General features: G+C 48.2%; 1 protein-coding gene across 1 annotated transcript in view; it reads right to left on the bottom strand.

The window, feature by feature from the left end:
• Nucleotides 1-1,567: 1,567 nt before the first annotated feature.
• The window catches only part of SCD5 (stearoyl-CoA desaturase 5), a 78,406-nt gene continuing 66,367 nt past the window's right edge, over nucleotides 1,568-13,606 (bottom strand). The window contains exons 4-5 of the mRNA XM_069485566.1: nucleotides 5,607-5,839; nucleotides 1,568-1,758 (exon numbers count right to left, since the gene is read on the bottom strand). Coding sequence (XP_069341667.1) covers nucleotides 1,568-1,758; nucleotides 5,607-5,839 — 424 coding nt within the window. The remainder of the gene's footprint in view (nucleotides 1,759-5,606; nucleotides 5,840-13,606) is intronic.

Genomic DNA, 13,606 nt, shown 5'->3' with positions numbered 1-13,606 from the left:
ACATGTAGGAGTAGAGGTTCCTATTTGTCAGCTAGCAGCAGTGCAAGTGACAGAGTTGGAGAGTGAGAAACGGGGAACGATACCACTGGGTGTTCTGCATTCCAGATTAAGCTCGCAGGCGTCCCCCTGGTTATGCCTAAGACAGATGGGATGGGATGGGAGAGGCCTGGTCTTAGGGGCTCCTGTTAGCCCCGGGCCCGAATCACATGTGTCATACGGTAATCATAAAGCGTCGAGCACTCTTGAGAGAACATTCTCTAAATAGCATTGAAGTATCTGGACAAGAAAACCAACGAATTCATAATCATTTATTGTAAATCACTCACAGTTTACACGTCATTAATGGCAAAATAACACTGTTAAACACCTGCTGGATGAAGAACTTCAGTATGACAATTTCCAATTGGCATCATTTCTTTTTCTAAAATTTAAAAATTTAAATTTTAAGTCCTACATCTTTCTGGAAAATATCTGTCTTCAAAGTGCACCAATACCAACACTATAAGGCCTTTCTTTCGCTCTAACGTCTAACACAGAAAGCACGCTGTCGCATTAATTCAACATGCTCTTCACAAGGCAACTTAACACACAAAATTTTTTTATAATTCAGAAGCTACATCATGATCACTCGCTATTTTGTTGCAAAATCAATAAAAGCTGCATGCAGGTGAAATGGTAGACAGGGAGTTCTAGATAACTGTCGGTTATTAAGTTCTGACGGCGCGATGTGGAAAATTAAGACGCTTATTTAGCAGAAGTAGCTAAAGTACATGCATCAGTGGCTGGGATCAATTAGAATATAAATTAGGTGTCTAAACATTTAAATGAGAGCTTAATTTGATGTCTGGCATGTCTGAGTTATTCACCTTTAAAATGACAATAGCAAAGAGAACAAAATCAAACAAGGCATTGATTTATAGGGTGGGCGGGTCATGGGACTCAGGACACAAAACTCTGAAGCCAAGACGGTGGAGCATTAACAAGCTGGTAACAGGGCAAAAAAGGAAAAAAAAAAAAAAATACAAGAGCCATTTCCTGTATTCTCATTAAGTTTTCAATTCTCTTAAACAAACAAAACACACGCACACAATAATCGCAAACAGAAACATTCTTTAGGCACGACATAGCCCCTCTTCTGTCTTCCACCCTGCCTCTCTGCTCCTTCAGATAGTGTGTTTCAAAGCAATGCTGGGTTAATCGGTAGAAAACAAAACAAATGCTCTCCTGAATCCCACTGAAAGAATATTAAATTCCTTCATCCTGTCAGGGTTAACATCATGTACAAGCACATGATAATGTATGTTTGACATATTGTAGCTACAGCAATTAAGTCGTATGTCCACACTCTAAATGTTAAATCATAGTAATAGTGACTTAAAAATCGTTTTTCATTGATAGTTGTATTTTGACATTTTGAGACAAACGAAAGAAATTCCCAAACCACATAGATTCCGTTCTCTCCCTACCTACGAACCCCTCCCCACGATCCGATGAACAAGAGAACCACAGTAACGAGAGCCGTGAGCCGTGGTGCCCGCGGCTGACGAGTGGGCTGGCTGTTCCCGGTTCAGGCGCTGCCATCCCCAGTCCTGGCTTTCCGGGCTTCGATCATCGTCTTGGTCGCCCGTTTGCGGTCAGTGGCCAGTCCCAGCCAACACATGAAGTCAATGAACCAGGTGGTTGGGTTGAAATTTAAGCCAAATTCACTTGCAGAGTAGTCAAAGGGAAAGGTGTGATGGTAATTGTGGAAACCTTCACCTGGAAGACAAAGCGGGCATTGAAATGACTCAGTCGCCGCCTCTCAGCACAGATCTTTCCACCACCCAGGTTTTTAAGCGTCTACCACGTGCATGACATTGTGCCAGGCCTTACGGGGAGCACAAGGCTGGTTCCTGCTCTCAGGAAGCATTTGGTATACTTAGCTGGCTAGACACACTACCTGTGAACACGAAAATAGTAGTAAAGTTATCAGTATAAAGTCACAAGATTAATTTGCCTGCGTGAATTATAGATACAATACCATGATTTCAGGGCTGTACTTAAGCTAAATGCTAAATGGCTGATCACAGATCACCATTGTGATGCATGCTCATAAAAGGAAGATAGTCTCTGTGTGCTGGGGTGATTAAAAAAGACTTTTGGGGAAGGCTCAGAAAAATGAGAATTGTTCAGATAGGTAAGTAAATTAAAGAATTGGATCTTTAAATATCCAAAATCTACCTACATATTATTCTACCCACCCCAGTAAGTAGCTTTTACTACTGTCCTTTCTTTTCTTAGGTATATTCATGGGAGCTCTCAAGGCTTCTTTGATTTGACTTTTAAAAATTCTTTTATTTATTATTAAACTTGACAAACAAACTTTGTATATATTTATCATGTATAATATGTTGTTTTGAAATACATAGACATTGCGGAATGGCTAAACTGAGCTAACTGATATGTATATTACCTCATTTTTTTTTTTTTTTTTGTGCTACGAACACTTAAAATCTACTCTCTCAGCGATTTTCAAGAATACAATACATTGTTACTAGCTGAAGTCACCATATTGTACCATGTCTAACTGAAAATTTGTATCCTTTCACTAACCACCATTCTATGGGTTCAACTTTTTTAGATTCCACCTATAAGTGACATCATGCAATATTTGTCTTTTGTGCCTGACTGATTACACTTAGCATAATGTCCTCCAGGTTCATCCATGTTGTTGCAAACGACAGGATTTCCTTCTCTTTAAAGGCTGAAGAGTATTCCATTGTGTCTACGTGACACATTTCCTGTATCCTTTCATCCATCGATGGGCACTTAGGTTGATTCCGTATCTTGGCTACTGTGAATAGTGCTGCAGTAAACATCGGAGTACTAATGAGTCCATTTCCTTTGGCTATATACCCAGTAATGGGATTGCTGGATCGTGTGGTAGTTGTAGTTGTAGTTTTGGGGGGCACCTCCATATTGTTTTCCATAATGGCTGTCCCCATTTCTATTCCTGCCAACAGTGTGTAAGGGGTCCCTTTTCTCTACGTCCTCTCTAACACTTGTTATCTTTTGTCTTTTTGATAATGCTCATTCTAACAGGTGGGAGGTGATAGCTCACTGGTTTTAATTTGCATTTCTCTAACGATTAGTTCATTTGATTTTTAAAAAGTTTCATTGAGATATAATTCACTTACCATACAATCCGCCCATTTAAAATATACAATGTAACGGCTTTTTTAGTAGATTTCATGGAGCTGTACATCCATCACCACAATGAATTTTTTTTTTTTTTTTTTTTTTTTTTGAGGCAGAGTCCTGCTCTGTCACCTTGGCTAGAGTGCCGTGGTGTCAGCCTAGCTCACAGCAACTTCAAACTCCTGGGCTCAAGCGATCCTCCTGCCTCAGCCTCCCGAGCAGCTGGGACTACAGGCATGTGCCACCATGCCCGGCTAATTTTTTTCTATATATTTTTGGTTGTCCAGCTAATTTCTTTCTATTTTTAGTAGAGACAGAGTCTTGCTCTTGCTCAGACTGGTCTCGAACTCCTGAGCTCAAACGATCTGCCTGCCTCAGCCTCCCACAGTGCTAGGATGACAGGCATGAGCCACGGCGCCCGGCCCACAATGAATTTTATAACATTTTCGTTACTCTCCAAAAGTCCCTCTTTAGCTATCACCCCAGCTCCCTCCCAACCCCTCCCAGCCAGGTTTTCTGGGCAGTTAATATAATGAAATCACTACAATAGTCTGTGTAACCGGCTTCCTTCACTTTGCATAATGTTTGCATTCGTGTTGTAGCAAGTGTCAGAACTTCATTCCTTTTTATTGCCGAACAGTGTTTCTTTATAAAGATATACTACGCTGTCTTTATCTGTCTATGAATTGACGGACATTCAGGTTGTCTCACTTTTTAGCTATTATGAATAACGTTGCTATGAACATGCGTATACTAGCTTTTGTGTGGACATATGTTTTCATTTCGCTTGGGTGTAAATCCAGGACTGGAGTTGCTGGTTCACACAGCAGCTGTCTGTAACTGAGGAACTGCCAGGCTCTTTTCTTCCTCCTTAAGGGGCTCCTGGTCACCACACAGTTCTCGTAGTGACCGTATTTTGAAGGATTTTACTCTACAGCGAGTCCATCGAGATGGATCCATTTGTGGTCTGCAATTTTCTTTTTCATTCAGGTCATCCCTACCCTGCCCCCACCCCATCATGTTCAGTGTTTCTCCTGGATTAAAATGTAGGACAGAGAAGTTTCTTCCCCCTGTTTTCCGAAACAGGCCACGGATGTACTCCCCACTCTCCAGCACAGTTGGGGCAGCAAGAGCCTTCCAGGGACCTTTCTGAAGCAAACTCACTGGGAGTCCAGTGCTGACTTGGACAGACTTAAAACCAACATCCGGCTCTTCAGGGCTGAGGTCATGGCCACGCGCCTTGGGTTTCCTGGTCCATCCATCCCTATATAAGATGGTGGTGTCCGTCTTGCCCCTGCTTCTGTCTACTGTCAGAATCAACACTGGACGTGGCTCTCCTTCTAGAAGATGAAGGGTTGGGAAACTGCTCTTCCTCTTTCCCAAGGCATTTGCTCCCTGCTTATAAAACTAAATGTGCTGCCCATCCCACCTTGTACTGCTGTTGTCAATGCAAGTCGACGAGAACTTTAGGATCCCTGGGGGCTTAATAAACAGATGATCCTAAGGAAGCAGCCGCAGAATCTCATCGCTGCGTGACACAGACACTGTTTCTACTTAAGAGTAGGAACTTTCCTTCCTGGGTTTGATCTCTGTGCTCAAGGCTCAGCTTACCAAGAAGCCCGAGTTGCTTCTCTAAAGGGACAGCTAATATTTATTAATCACTTACTGCCTGCCAGGGGCAGTGCCAAGTGCTTTAGCGGATGTCAACTCCCATAATCCTCATGCCTCTCAACTGCTGTGATGATCCCATTTCAAAATGGGGACGTAAACACACAGAAGGGACGAGCAACTTGCTGAAGGCCGTGGGGCCAGCAATAAAAGTGCACCCAGAAGGTTTATTTCACGCTAAGCACTGCTACAAACACTCGTCTAGCCCTGCAACGACTCCAGGAGGCAGTAAGTGCTGCTCTTATGCCCGCTTTGCAGATAAGGACGCAGAAAGTTGGGCAGCCGGATAACTTGCCCAGAGATAAGCAGAGGAACCAGGATTCAACCAAACTCGCTGGACGTCACAGGTCCCCCTCTTAGCTGTTTTGTGGCCCCATGAGATGCCAAGTCTCACTTCTTCCCATCATCTCTCTGTTTAAAGGCCTTTTATCCTTAAAGTCTGCCAAATGTCTGGACAGCTGAGGCTGGAAAGGTCAGGGCAGTCTGAGAGAACATTTGCATGGTGATACTAAATAGCTGCCAATTATCGACCCCCCACTGCGGGCCGGGCGCTGCACCAAGCAGCTCACGTATTCCCGGGAAGCAGGCATTGCAGTTCCCATTTCACAGATAGGAAAACTGACTTGTCCAAAGGCCAGGACTCTAAGGCCAAAGCCGAAGTCCAGTCCCCTCCACCCACTGACCAGTTCCACAAGACCCTCGAGAAGCGGAGAACAAATGGGCTGCCGTCCTCCCCACGGGCTCTCGCCCCCCCTGCTCACCAATGGCGCCCAGAGTGACGAGTGGGTTCTGCCGAGGGCTGATGTGCCTGTCGTAGGGCCGGTTCCCGTACATGTGGGCGGCGCTGTTGACCAGCCAGGTGACGTTGAGGGAGATGGTGTAGCGAAGGATGGACGCCAGGAAGTAGGAGTTCCACAGGCTCTCCCCCCAGACGTACCAGGGCACCAGCGTGGGCACCACGAAGCACATGAGCACCACGGAGGCCTTGTAGTACCTGGAAGGCAGGACACCACGTCACCAGGGGACACCTGCTGACGGCAAGGGGCGGGCGGAGCAAGCTACAGGGACAGTCAGAGACAGCCCAGGGAGGAATGGTGCCAGCCAGCGCCTTCAGCTCTTTCAATATAAGGAGAAGCCTCTGTGTGTCACTCTGTGGGGGTCACAAACCCATGTACCTGCACGGGCCGGGCAGGTAGAAGGGACAGGTGGGACGCTACAGGAGGTGCTGGGCCCTGCTGCATGCTTCAGAAGAATTCCAATATAACCAACATTGTGCTGGCTAAACCCAGGTACCTTAGAGCTGCGTTGATCCTACCAGCCACCAGTCTGAGATCGCTCCTAGAGATTGCTTTCATCAATCAACCTGATAGTCTGGTTTTCTTGGATCATTTCAAGAAATAATCAGTGTTTCTTGAATAATGGTAGGCACATGAGTTTTTACTGACTTGGCTTGGTAGAATGATAGATAGCCCCCCCCACCTACCAAAATATATGTTCTCTGTCCATCAGAGATTACATTCCAAACCAGCCTAAAAAATAAATAGTAATTACAGAAACAGGCACGGCCCTATTAAAAGTAATCATTAGGAAGCAAACCATTCGTAGTTTGATTTCTGGACCTCAGCATCTGGCAAACATTTACTGAGCACCTACTAGGTGCCAGGCCCTGAGCGTTACTGATACATGAGCTAAGTGCTGGGGACACAAAGACAAATTAGGAGCAGTCCCTGCCCCAGGGTTCAGCCCCGTGTGGACCACCTTGTCACCAGGCAGGATTGCCTCCACGTGGGGACAGGAGAAGGGCCGGGATGTGAAAGTGTCCGAAGCCACCTAATCATAGCTAGTGCCTACCTGGCCTCCCATAGCCTGAGAAGCTTCCAGAAGGCCTCTGTTAAGGTGCATGTGTGTCAGCTGGTAGGCACAGTGTGAGGGCCTGGAATTTGGTAGATTAAAGACTTGGGCTTGAGTCCAGATCTGACTGCAGCTGTGGAACACGCCGCTCTCCATTCCTTCACTCTCCTGTGCACAGTCACACGGTCCCTACAAAAGCGGAGCAGGAGGCCAGGGCTGTGTCTGTCAGGGCACGCTGGGACGTGAGTTCAGGTGGCCGGCACGGGCACGTGGGAGGGAAGAAACGGGACGGAGGGAAAGCCCAGCCCAGCCCATCATGCTATTATTCTGCCTTGCAAATGAAATCGTGTATGTCAGTGCGCTTTGGAGATTTCTAGCTGTACATAAGTGTTGGTTCCCTTATCGATAATTACTTCACTATTAACCCACCAACTGCCACTTTCCAGGCACTGGGATACAGGATGGCCGAATTTTTACTGCAAAGTGGGTGCCTGGGAGGTCTGGTGAGTGGGCTGTGTTTGGAGGGACAAAGACTGAAGACAACTAAGGGACTTGTACATGGTCTTAGGCTCTCCAGAGTCGCGTGCAGAAGGGTTTCAGGGAGTGCTCTCGGGGCACATCTGTAGGGAAGGGAGGAAGGCACCGTCGGGCGGAGGGAGAAGGTCACCCTCAATGCGTTTCAGCTGATCCGATGGGACACTCTGGGTTGGATGAGCTTAAGAGTCATCTGAAATGGAAAGGTCTCCCCGCGTCGTTCAGCCACTGGCCTCAGGGTGCCCCCCCTGGGAGGACAAATGCTTGGATGAAGCAGCTCCCTATGGGCAAAGGCGATTCCCAGAAAGGACCCTAACCCTAACCCTAACCCTGGCAGAGGTCTAGACATCTGGCATATTCTGGTAGGCAAGACAGACGATAAACAATAAAAATAAACAAAATACAGAACATGTGAGTGGTATGTGCTGAGAAGAAAAAATTAAAGCAGAGAAGGAGAGTACGATACACTAAAGGCAGGTGCTGAGGTTGTAAAGAGGATGTGTAGGGAAGGCCTTGCTAACACTAGGGTTGTTGAATAAGAATTTGAAGGAAGTGAGCATGTAGCCACGTGGCTAAGTGGGGGCCGGAGAAGCCACAACCAGGAAAGCCCTGGGGACATTCGGGGACATTCAGGGACGGGCAGGGGGGCCAGAGCAGAGCGCAAGAGGGAGTGTTGGAGGACACAAGGCAGCCAGGTCTGCAGGGGCTCGGGGGAGGTGCGTGATCCAGGCGGGAGAGGACAGTGGCTTGAGCAGGACCGTTGTGGGGGTGGTGAGAAATGGTCCAATTCTGGATGCATCGCCAAAGTAGAGGGACAGGACTTAACAGACTGGATCTTGGAGACAGAGGGTGGAGTCAAGGGTGACACTAAGGGTGGAGATGGCCTTGGCGGACACGGGAAGAATGGAGGAGGGGGAGGAGGGGCTTTGGACGTGGTAAGGGGGAGATGCCCACTAAGCACTCAGACGGCGCTGCCAGGCAGGGCACGTCGACACGCAGGCCTGGAGCTCAGAGGTGCTCCGGAGAGAGGGGGCGACGGGAGTGGAAATTTGGACTCATCAGCATATTCATGATGTTGCTTGCATACAGGTTCCCATTTGAGTTCCACAGTAGCCCTGTGAAGTAGTTTTTTTGTTTGTTTGTTTGTTTTTTGAGACAGAGTCTCGCTCTGTTGCTCGGGCTAGAGTGCTATGGCGTCAGCCTCGCTCACAGCAACCTCAGACTCCTGGGCTCAAGCGATCCTCCTGCCTCAGCCTCCCGAGTAGCTGGGACTACAGGCATGCACCACCACGGCCGGCTAATTTTTTCTATATATTTTTAGTTGTCCAGCTAATTTCTTTCTATTTTCAGTAGAGACGGGGTCTTGCTCTTGCTCAGGCTGGCCTCGAACTCCTGAGCTCAAGCGATCCACCCACCTCGGCCTCCCAGAGTGCTGGGATTATAGGCATGAGCCACCGCGCCCGGCCTGTTTTTATAATCTCTCCTTTGCAGGACCTTTGCAGAGGTGCAGAGGGGTCACGGGCCTTCCCAGGGACACACTGGTTAAACGGAGCACAGCAGGGTCCAAACTCAGTTCTTGAACCCCAGTTGTCTGCTGACTGAAGTATAACCTGCTGCTCACGCAGCCAGCTGGGACGCGTTGCAGGGGAGAGGTAAACTCACCCAGAGATAAACTGGGTTGGCGTGTCTAGCCCAGCCCTTGCCCCACGAGCGGCACATATTTAAGTAAAAGTATTGTCACCTCAAGGCCGGAAGTAGACAAATCCACTCCAGCTAGACTGGGCTTCTTCCTGTTCCCTGACTGCACTGCATTCTCTCTGTCCCCTGTTTCTACAGCACCGTTCCCCAGCCCTCGCTGGCTTCACTCTCCCCAGAATCAGTCTAAATGTCGCTTCCCTGCACAGGACAATGCCTATTGTCCTCGTCCCTCCTCCCTCCGTGTTCACACCTGATAGTGCTTGACAGTCACCTCCCTCCCCTCCATCTCCATCCTTTCTTGCTGGAACGTCCCGATTTGTTCAGGAGTCCAGCTGTCCTCCTTGTCCCTGTCCCTGTCCCTCCCCAGGGCACAGTCCTGATGCGTTTAAGGCAACTGAGGGGATCTCATTCACTTTGTGAACCATTAATTCAGGAATGCGCATGTGACACTGCTGTGGCCAATAAGATATAAGGGGAAAAATGGCTATAATTTTAAAAAGAGGAAAATAACAAACGTTGGCAAGGACGTAGAGAAATTGGAACCCTCATTCATTGCCGGTAGGAACAGGCAATGGTACGGCCACTGCGGAAAACAGTTTGGTGGTTAAACATCACGTTACCATGTAACCCAGCAATGCCACTCCTAGGTGCGGGTCCAAAAGAATGGAAAGCAGGAACCCGAACAGAAGTTTGTGCACCTGTCTTCACAGTAACAATCCTCACGGCCGGGCGCGGTGGCTCACGCCTGTAATCCTAGCACTCTGGGAGGCCGAGGTGGGCGGATCGTTTGAGCTCAGGAGTTCGAGACCAGCCTGAGCAAGAGCGAGACCCCATCTCTACTGAAAATAGAAAGAAATTATATGGACAGCTAAAAATATATATAGAAAAAATTAGCCGGGCATGGTGGTGCATGCCTGTAGTCCCAGCTACTCGGGAGGCTGAGACAGGAGGATCGCTTGAGCTCAGGAGTTTGAGGTTGCTGTGAGCTAGGCAGACGCCACGGCACTCACTCTAGCCTGGGCAACAGAGTGAGACTCTGTCTCAAAAAAAAAAAAAACAATCCTCACGAGAGTCAAAAGGTAGAAACAACCATCAATAGATGAATCGACGAACAAAATGCTGTGTATATAGACAATAGGATACTATTCAGCCATCAAGAGGAATGACATTTTGATATATGCTACAACATAGATGGACCTTGAAAAGATTATTAGTAAAATAAACCAGACAAAGAAGGACAAACACCGTGTGATCATGCTCATATACGGCACCCAGAACAGGCAGATTCACAGGGAGAGAAAGGAGAACAGATGTCACCGTGAGCTGGGGTGGGGGTGGGGGTGGGGGTGGGGAAGTTGTTGTTTAATGGGAACAGGGTTTCTGTCGGGAATTTTGAGAAAGTTTTGTGCACAGTGGTGACGGTTTTGCAACATTGTGAACACACTTAATGTCACAGAATTGTAGGCTTATATATGGCTAAAATGATACGTTATGTTTTACAGCAATAAAGAAGAAAGATACAAGGAAATCTTTTCCCCATCAATAGACAGAGCACGAGGGCAGAAACAGTTTCTCTGTCCCGCAGAGACACCAGCCCGGCTCTGGCCACCCGTGTCTACGACGGGGACGAAGCCCGAGAACCAAAGCGGCTCCTCAGGCTGAGAGGGCAGAACGAGGGAAAGGAGTTGCTTTATCCCTGATGTCTGACTTTGGGATGTGAGGGGGTTTCTATTGTCGGAGCCGGTTGCGTCAAGATTTTCTGCAGAGTAGCATCCTAGTGCCCTGCAGCAGACACTGTGATGCGTCACCCAGGTCCCCTCTTGGGCTTAAAGGACTTATTCTCCAGTTGCTGCAGTGCTGTCCCTGGTACAGAGCCACCTTGCCCCCGGGTCATGCCCATCCCCTGAGCACTGCACATCCAGGGACCCACCGGTCGGGGGAGGGTCCGTTGCCCAGGCTGAGTCCCTACAGGGGTGGCTGATGCCTCTACTGAGAGTGATCAAAGCCCAGCTGCCGTCCCTCCTTCCTCAGGTGCGGATCCCCAAGGGCCCGGCCGGCAAGCGTCCCACAAGGTAGTGTCCACCTCAGAGTCAGCTTCGGGGGTCACAGATCTGTGGCTGGGATGCCCTGGGGGGCTGGTGGAGTCCCCCAGAAAGTCAGACTCTCCAGGACACTCCCACGCGGTCTGCACTCCTAAGTATTTGTGGAATGACTAAATCAATGATGCTTTGGTTAATAAGTGATGAGTTCTTGGCTTCTCAGTAAAATAAACACACCACAGTGACTTCAGCAGGCAAGGAGTGTGAGAGGTAAAATCCCAGAGTGTCTCCAGAACAATCCCAGTCAATGCACAGCCTGCTTCTAGGGTCTTATCTCTTGGATCGGCGCCAACGTAGGATTGTGTCCACAAAGCCAACCACGTCCTTAAAGACAGGGTCAGGATCCAACCTGTTAGGCAGCAACAGATTTCACTGTGAGGCTTCCTACCCCCAGTTTACACGAACGATTTCTGAGCACAAGCTTTTAGATCATTCTCTGAGCTGCCAAATACGGTGACGTTTTGACAATATTGAAGATTAACGGCCACAGTAACAGGTTCGGTCTTGGTGCGGACTGTGAGTGGCTTCCTCCCTGGCTTGTGGTGAACACTCAGGTCCTGGCCTGGGAGGAGACTGCTAAAGTCATCGACAGGGAAAAGCCAAGAGGAAGGATGAGAGAGGCTGGGGGGTGGCTTCCAACCCCAGAATGAGCCAAAGACTCCAGTGGATCCCCTGCACAGATCTGAAAGCAAACTCTGGAACCAGACCTGAGACCGAAATGCTGTGGTCAGAAAGCACAAAAGCAGAAGCGCTCACACTCACTGCACGGTCATTCTAGAGCAGCTCTCTGCAGCCTGTAAGGTTAAACGGACAGGTCTACGACACAAGCTGCAAACCCTTCTGCTCCCCACCGCCCCACAAGCTCTCACCACACCACCACCACGATTGGAAGATGCTTGCAGCACTTAGCTCAGGACAAGGAGTCCACTTTTACACAACCAAACGCCATCGCACACAACCACGCCCCAATCCAAGTAAGCTTTGGCAACGGTACACAGTTGTACATACGGCGTTAACCTTAAAACTTCAACCCTTTGAAGAATATCCTCATTCCAATAGACTGGATCAGAAAAGAGAGAACCGAAACCGTAAGAATGGCCTTGAGACCAAAAATGTGGTCTACAGAGAAGAAAGGATTTGGGATTTCTTTTTTTTTTTTTTTTTCCTCTCTCCTCCAAAGCTGGGTGTGATAAGCAGCTTAAAACTCTTATTTTTCTTTAGATGAAAAAGAATTTGTTATTCTCCGTCTGCGAGCATTTTCCTACTGCTTTGCTAACCCCAAGCACGGCAGCCCAGAGCTGGTGGCTTGTGAGATCTTCAGAGTGGAATCCATTAGAGCAGGAAGGGAGGGGAAATGATCTACCAAGTTCCTGGGGGGGCGGGCTGAGGAATGTGAAAAGAAGCAAACACCACAACAGGCGACACAGAAATGAGACAGAAATCACAGCCCCACAAATGCTCTGGAATGATGAGCGAGGAGCTGTCACCGGCATTTTGATTAAGCGTGTTTGGTTTTTGTGATTTCACTTAAAGCCTCTCCAAAATTCATGTTCTCTACAATTCTGCACCTTGTAGGGGACCAGGGAAAGTCCTGTGGATGCTCCCCAACATTCAGATACGCCCTGGCAGTCCGTGCGTGGAACGAACATTCCCTCTACCTTCCTCAGTCCCTTTCGGCACTGCCCACAGGAAGGTGGAACAGGCATGCATTTCGATGCCCATCTGAAGGTGGAAGCCCATTTATGGGGTGGCTCCGTGGAGTTTTGCAGAAAATCTTCCAGACTGTTCGAATTTTTAAGTTGAAAATGGCCTTTGCCTCTCCTGTGTACAGTGTCATTAAAGTGAAGCCTGCATTTGTGATTGCTGTGTTTGAAGCCTTCTCTGAAAGCCATAATTAGACCACTCCAGATCTGGCTTTGACCTTCCGATAGTCTTTTTTTTTTTTTTGAGACAGAGTGTCGCTTTGTTGCCCAGGCTAGAGTGAGTGCCGTGGCGTCAGCCTAGCTCACAGCAACCTCAAACGCCTGGGCTTAAGCAATCCTACTGCCTCAGCCTCCCGAGTAGCTGGGACTACAGGCATGCGCCACCATGCCCGGCTAATTTTTTTTTTCTATATATATTTTAGTTGTCCAGATAATTTCTTTCTATTTTTAGTAGAGACGAGGTCTCGCTCATTGCTCAGGCTGGTCTCGAACTCCTGACCTTGAGCGATCCACCCGCCTCGGCCTCCCAGAGTGCTAGGATTACAGGCGTGAGCCACCGCGCCCGGCCCCTTCTGATAGTCTTGACATCACTTACCCTGTGCTGTTGCACGATAACCTTTCCTGTAAAAGAAAACCTTTTAATCGGACCATGTGGATGTATAATCTGCACCTTCTGGATGCATTTTCTTCCCAATGAGGAAGCAGAGAGGGGCAAACCCTGGCTCCGCAAAAGCATCTTCTTCAGAACCTTGCAACACAGCAAGGAAAAGACATATTTTTCTTTTCTCTTTGCCTTTGGCTTTACTTGCTTTCGAGGTCTGAATGTGGAGGTTAGTTGCATCCACCCACTTGAAGTTAATTTGTCTTTGTACAAGC

The sequence above is a fragment of the Eulemur rufifrons genome, chromosome 13, assembly GCF_041146395.1.
Source record: "Eulemur rufifrons isolate Redbay chromosome 13, OSU_ERuf_1, whole genome shotgun sequence".
Taxonomy (NCBI): Eukaryota; Metazoa; Chordata; class Mammalia; order Primates; family Lemuridae; genus Eulemur; species Eulemur rufifrons.
The sequence above is the reverse complement of the archived record's forward strand: the minus strand, read 5'-3'. Positions and strand labels throughout refer to the sequence as shown.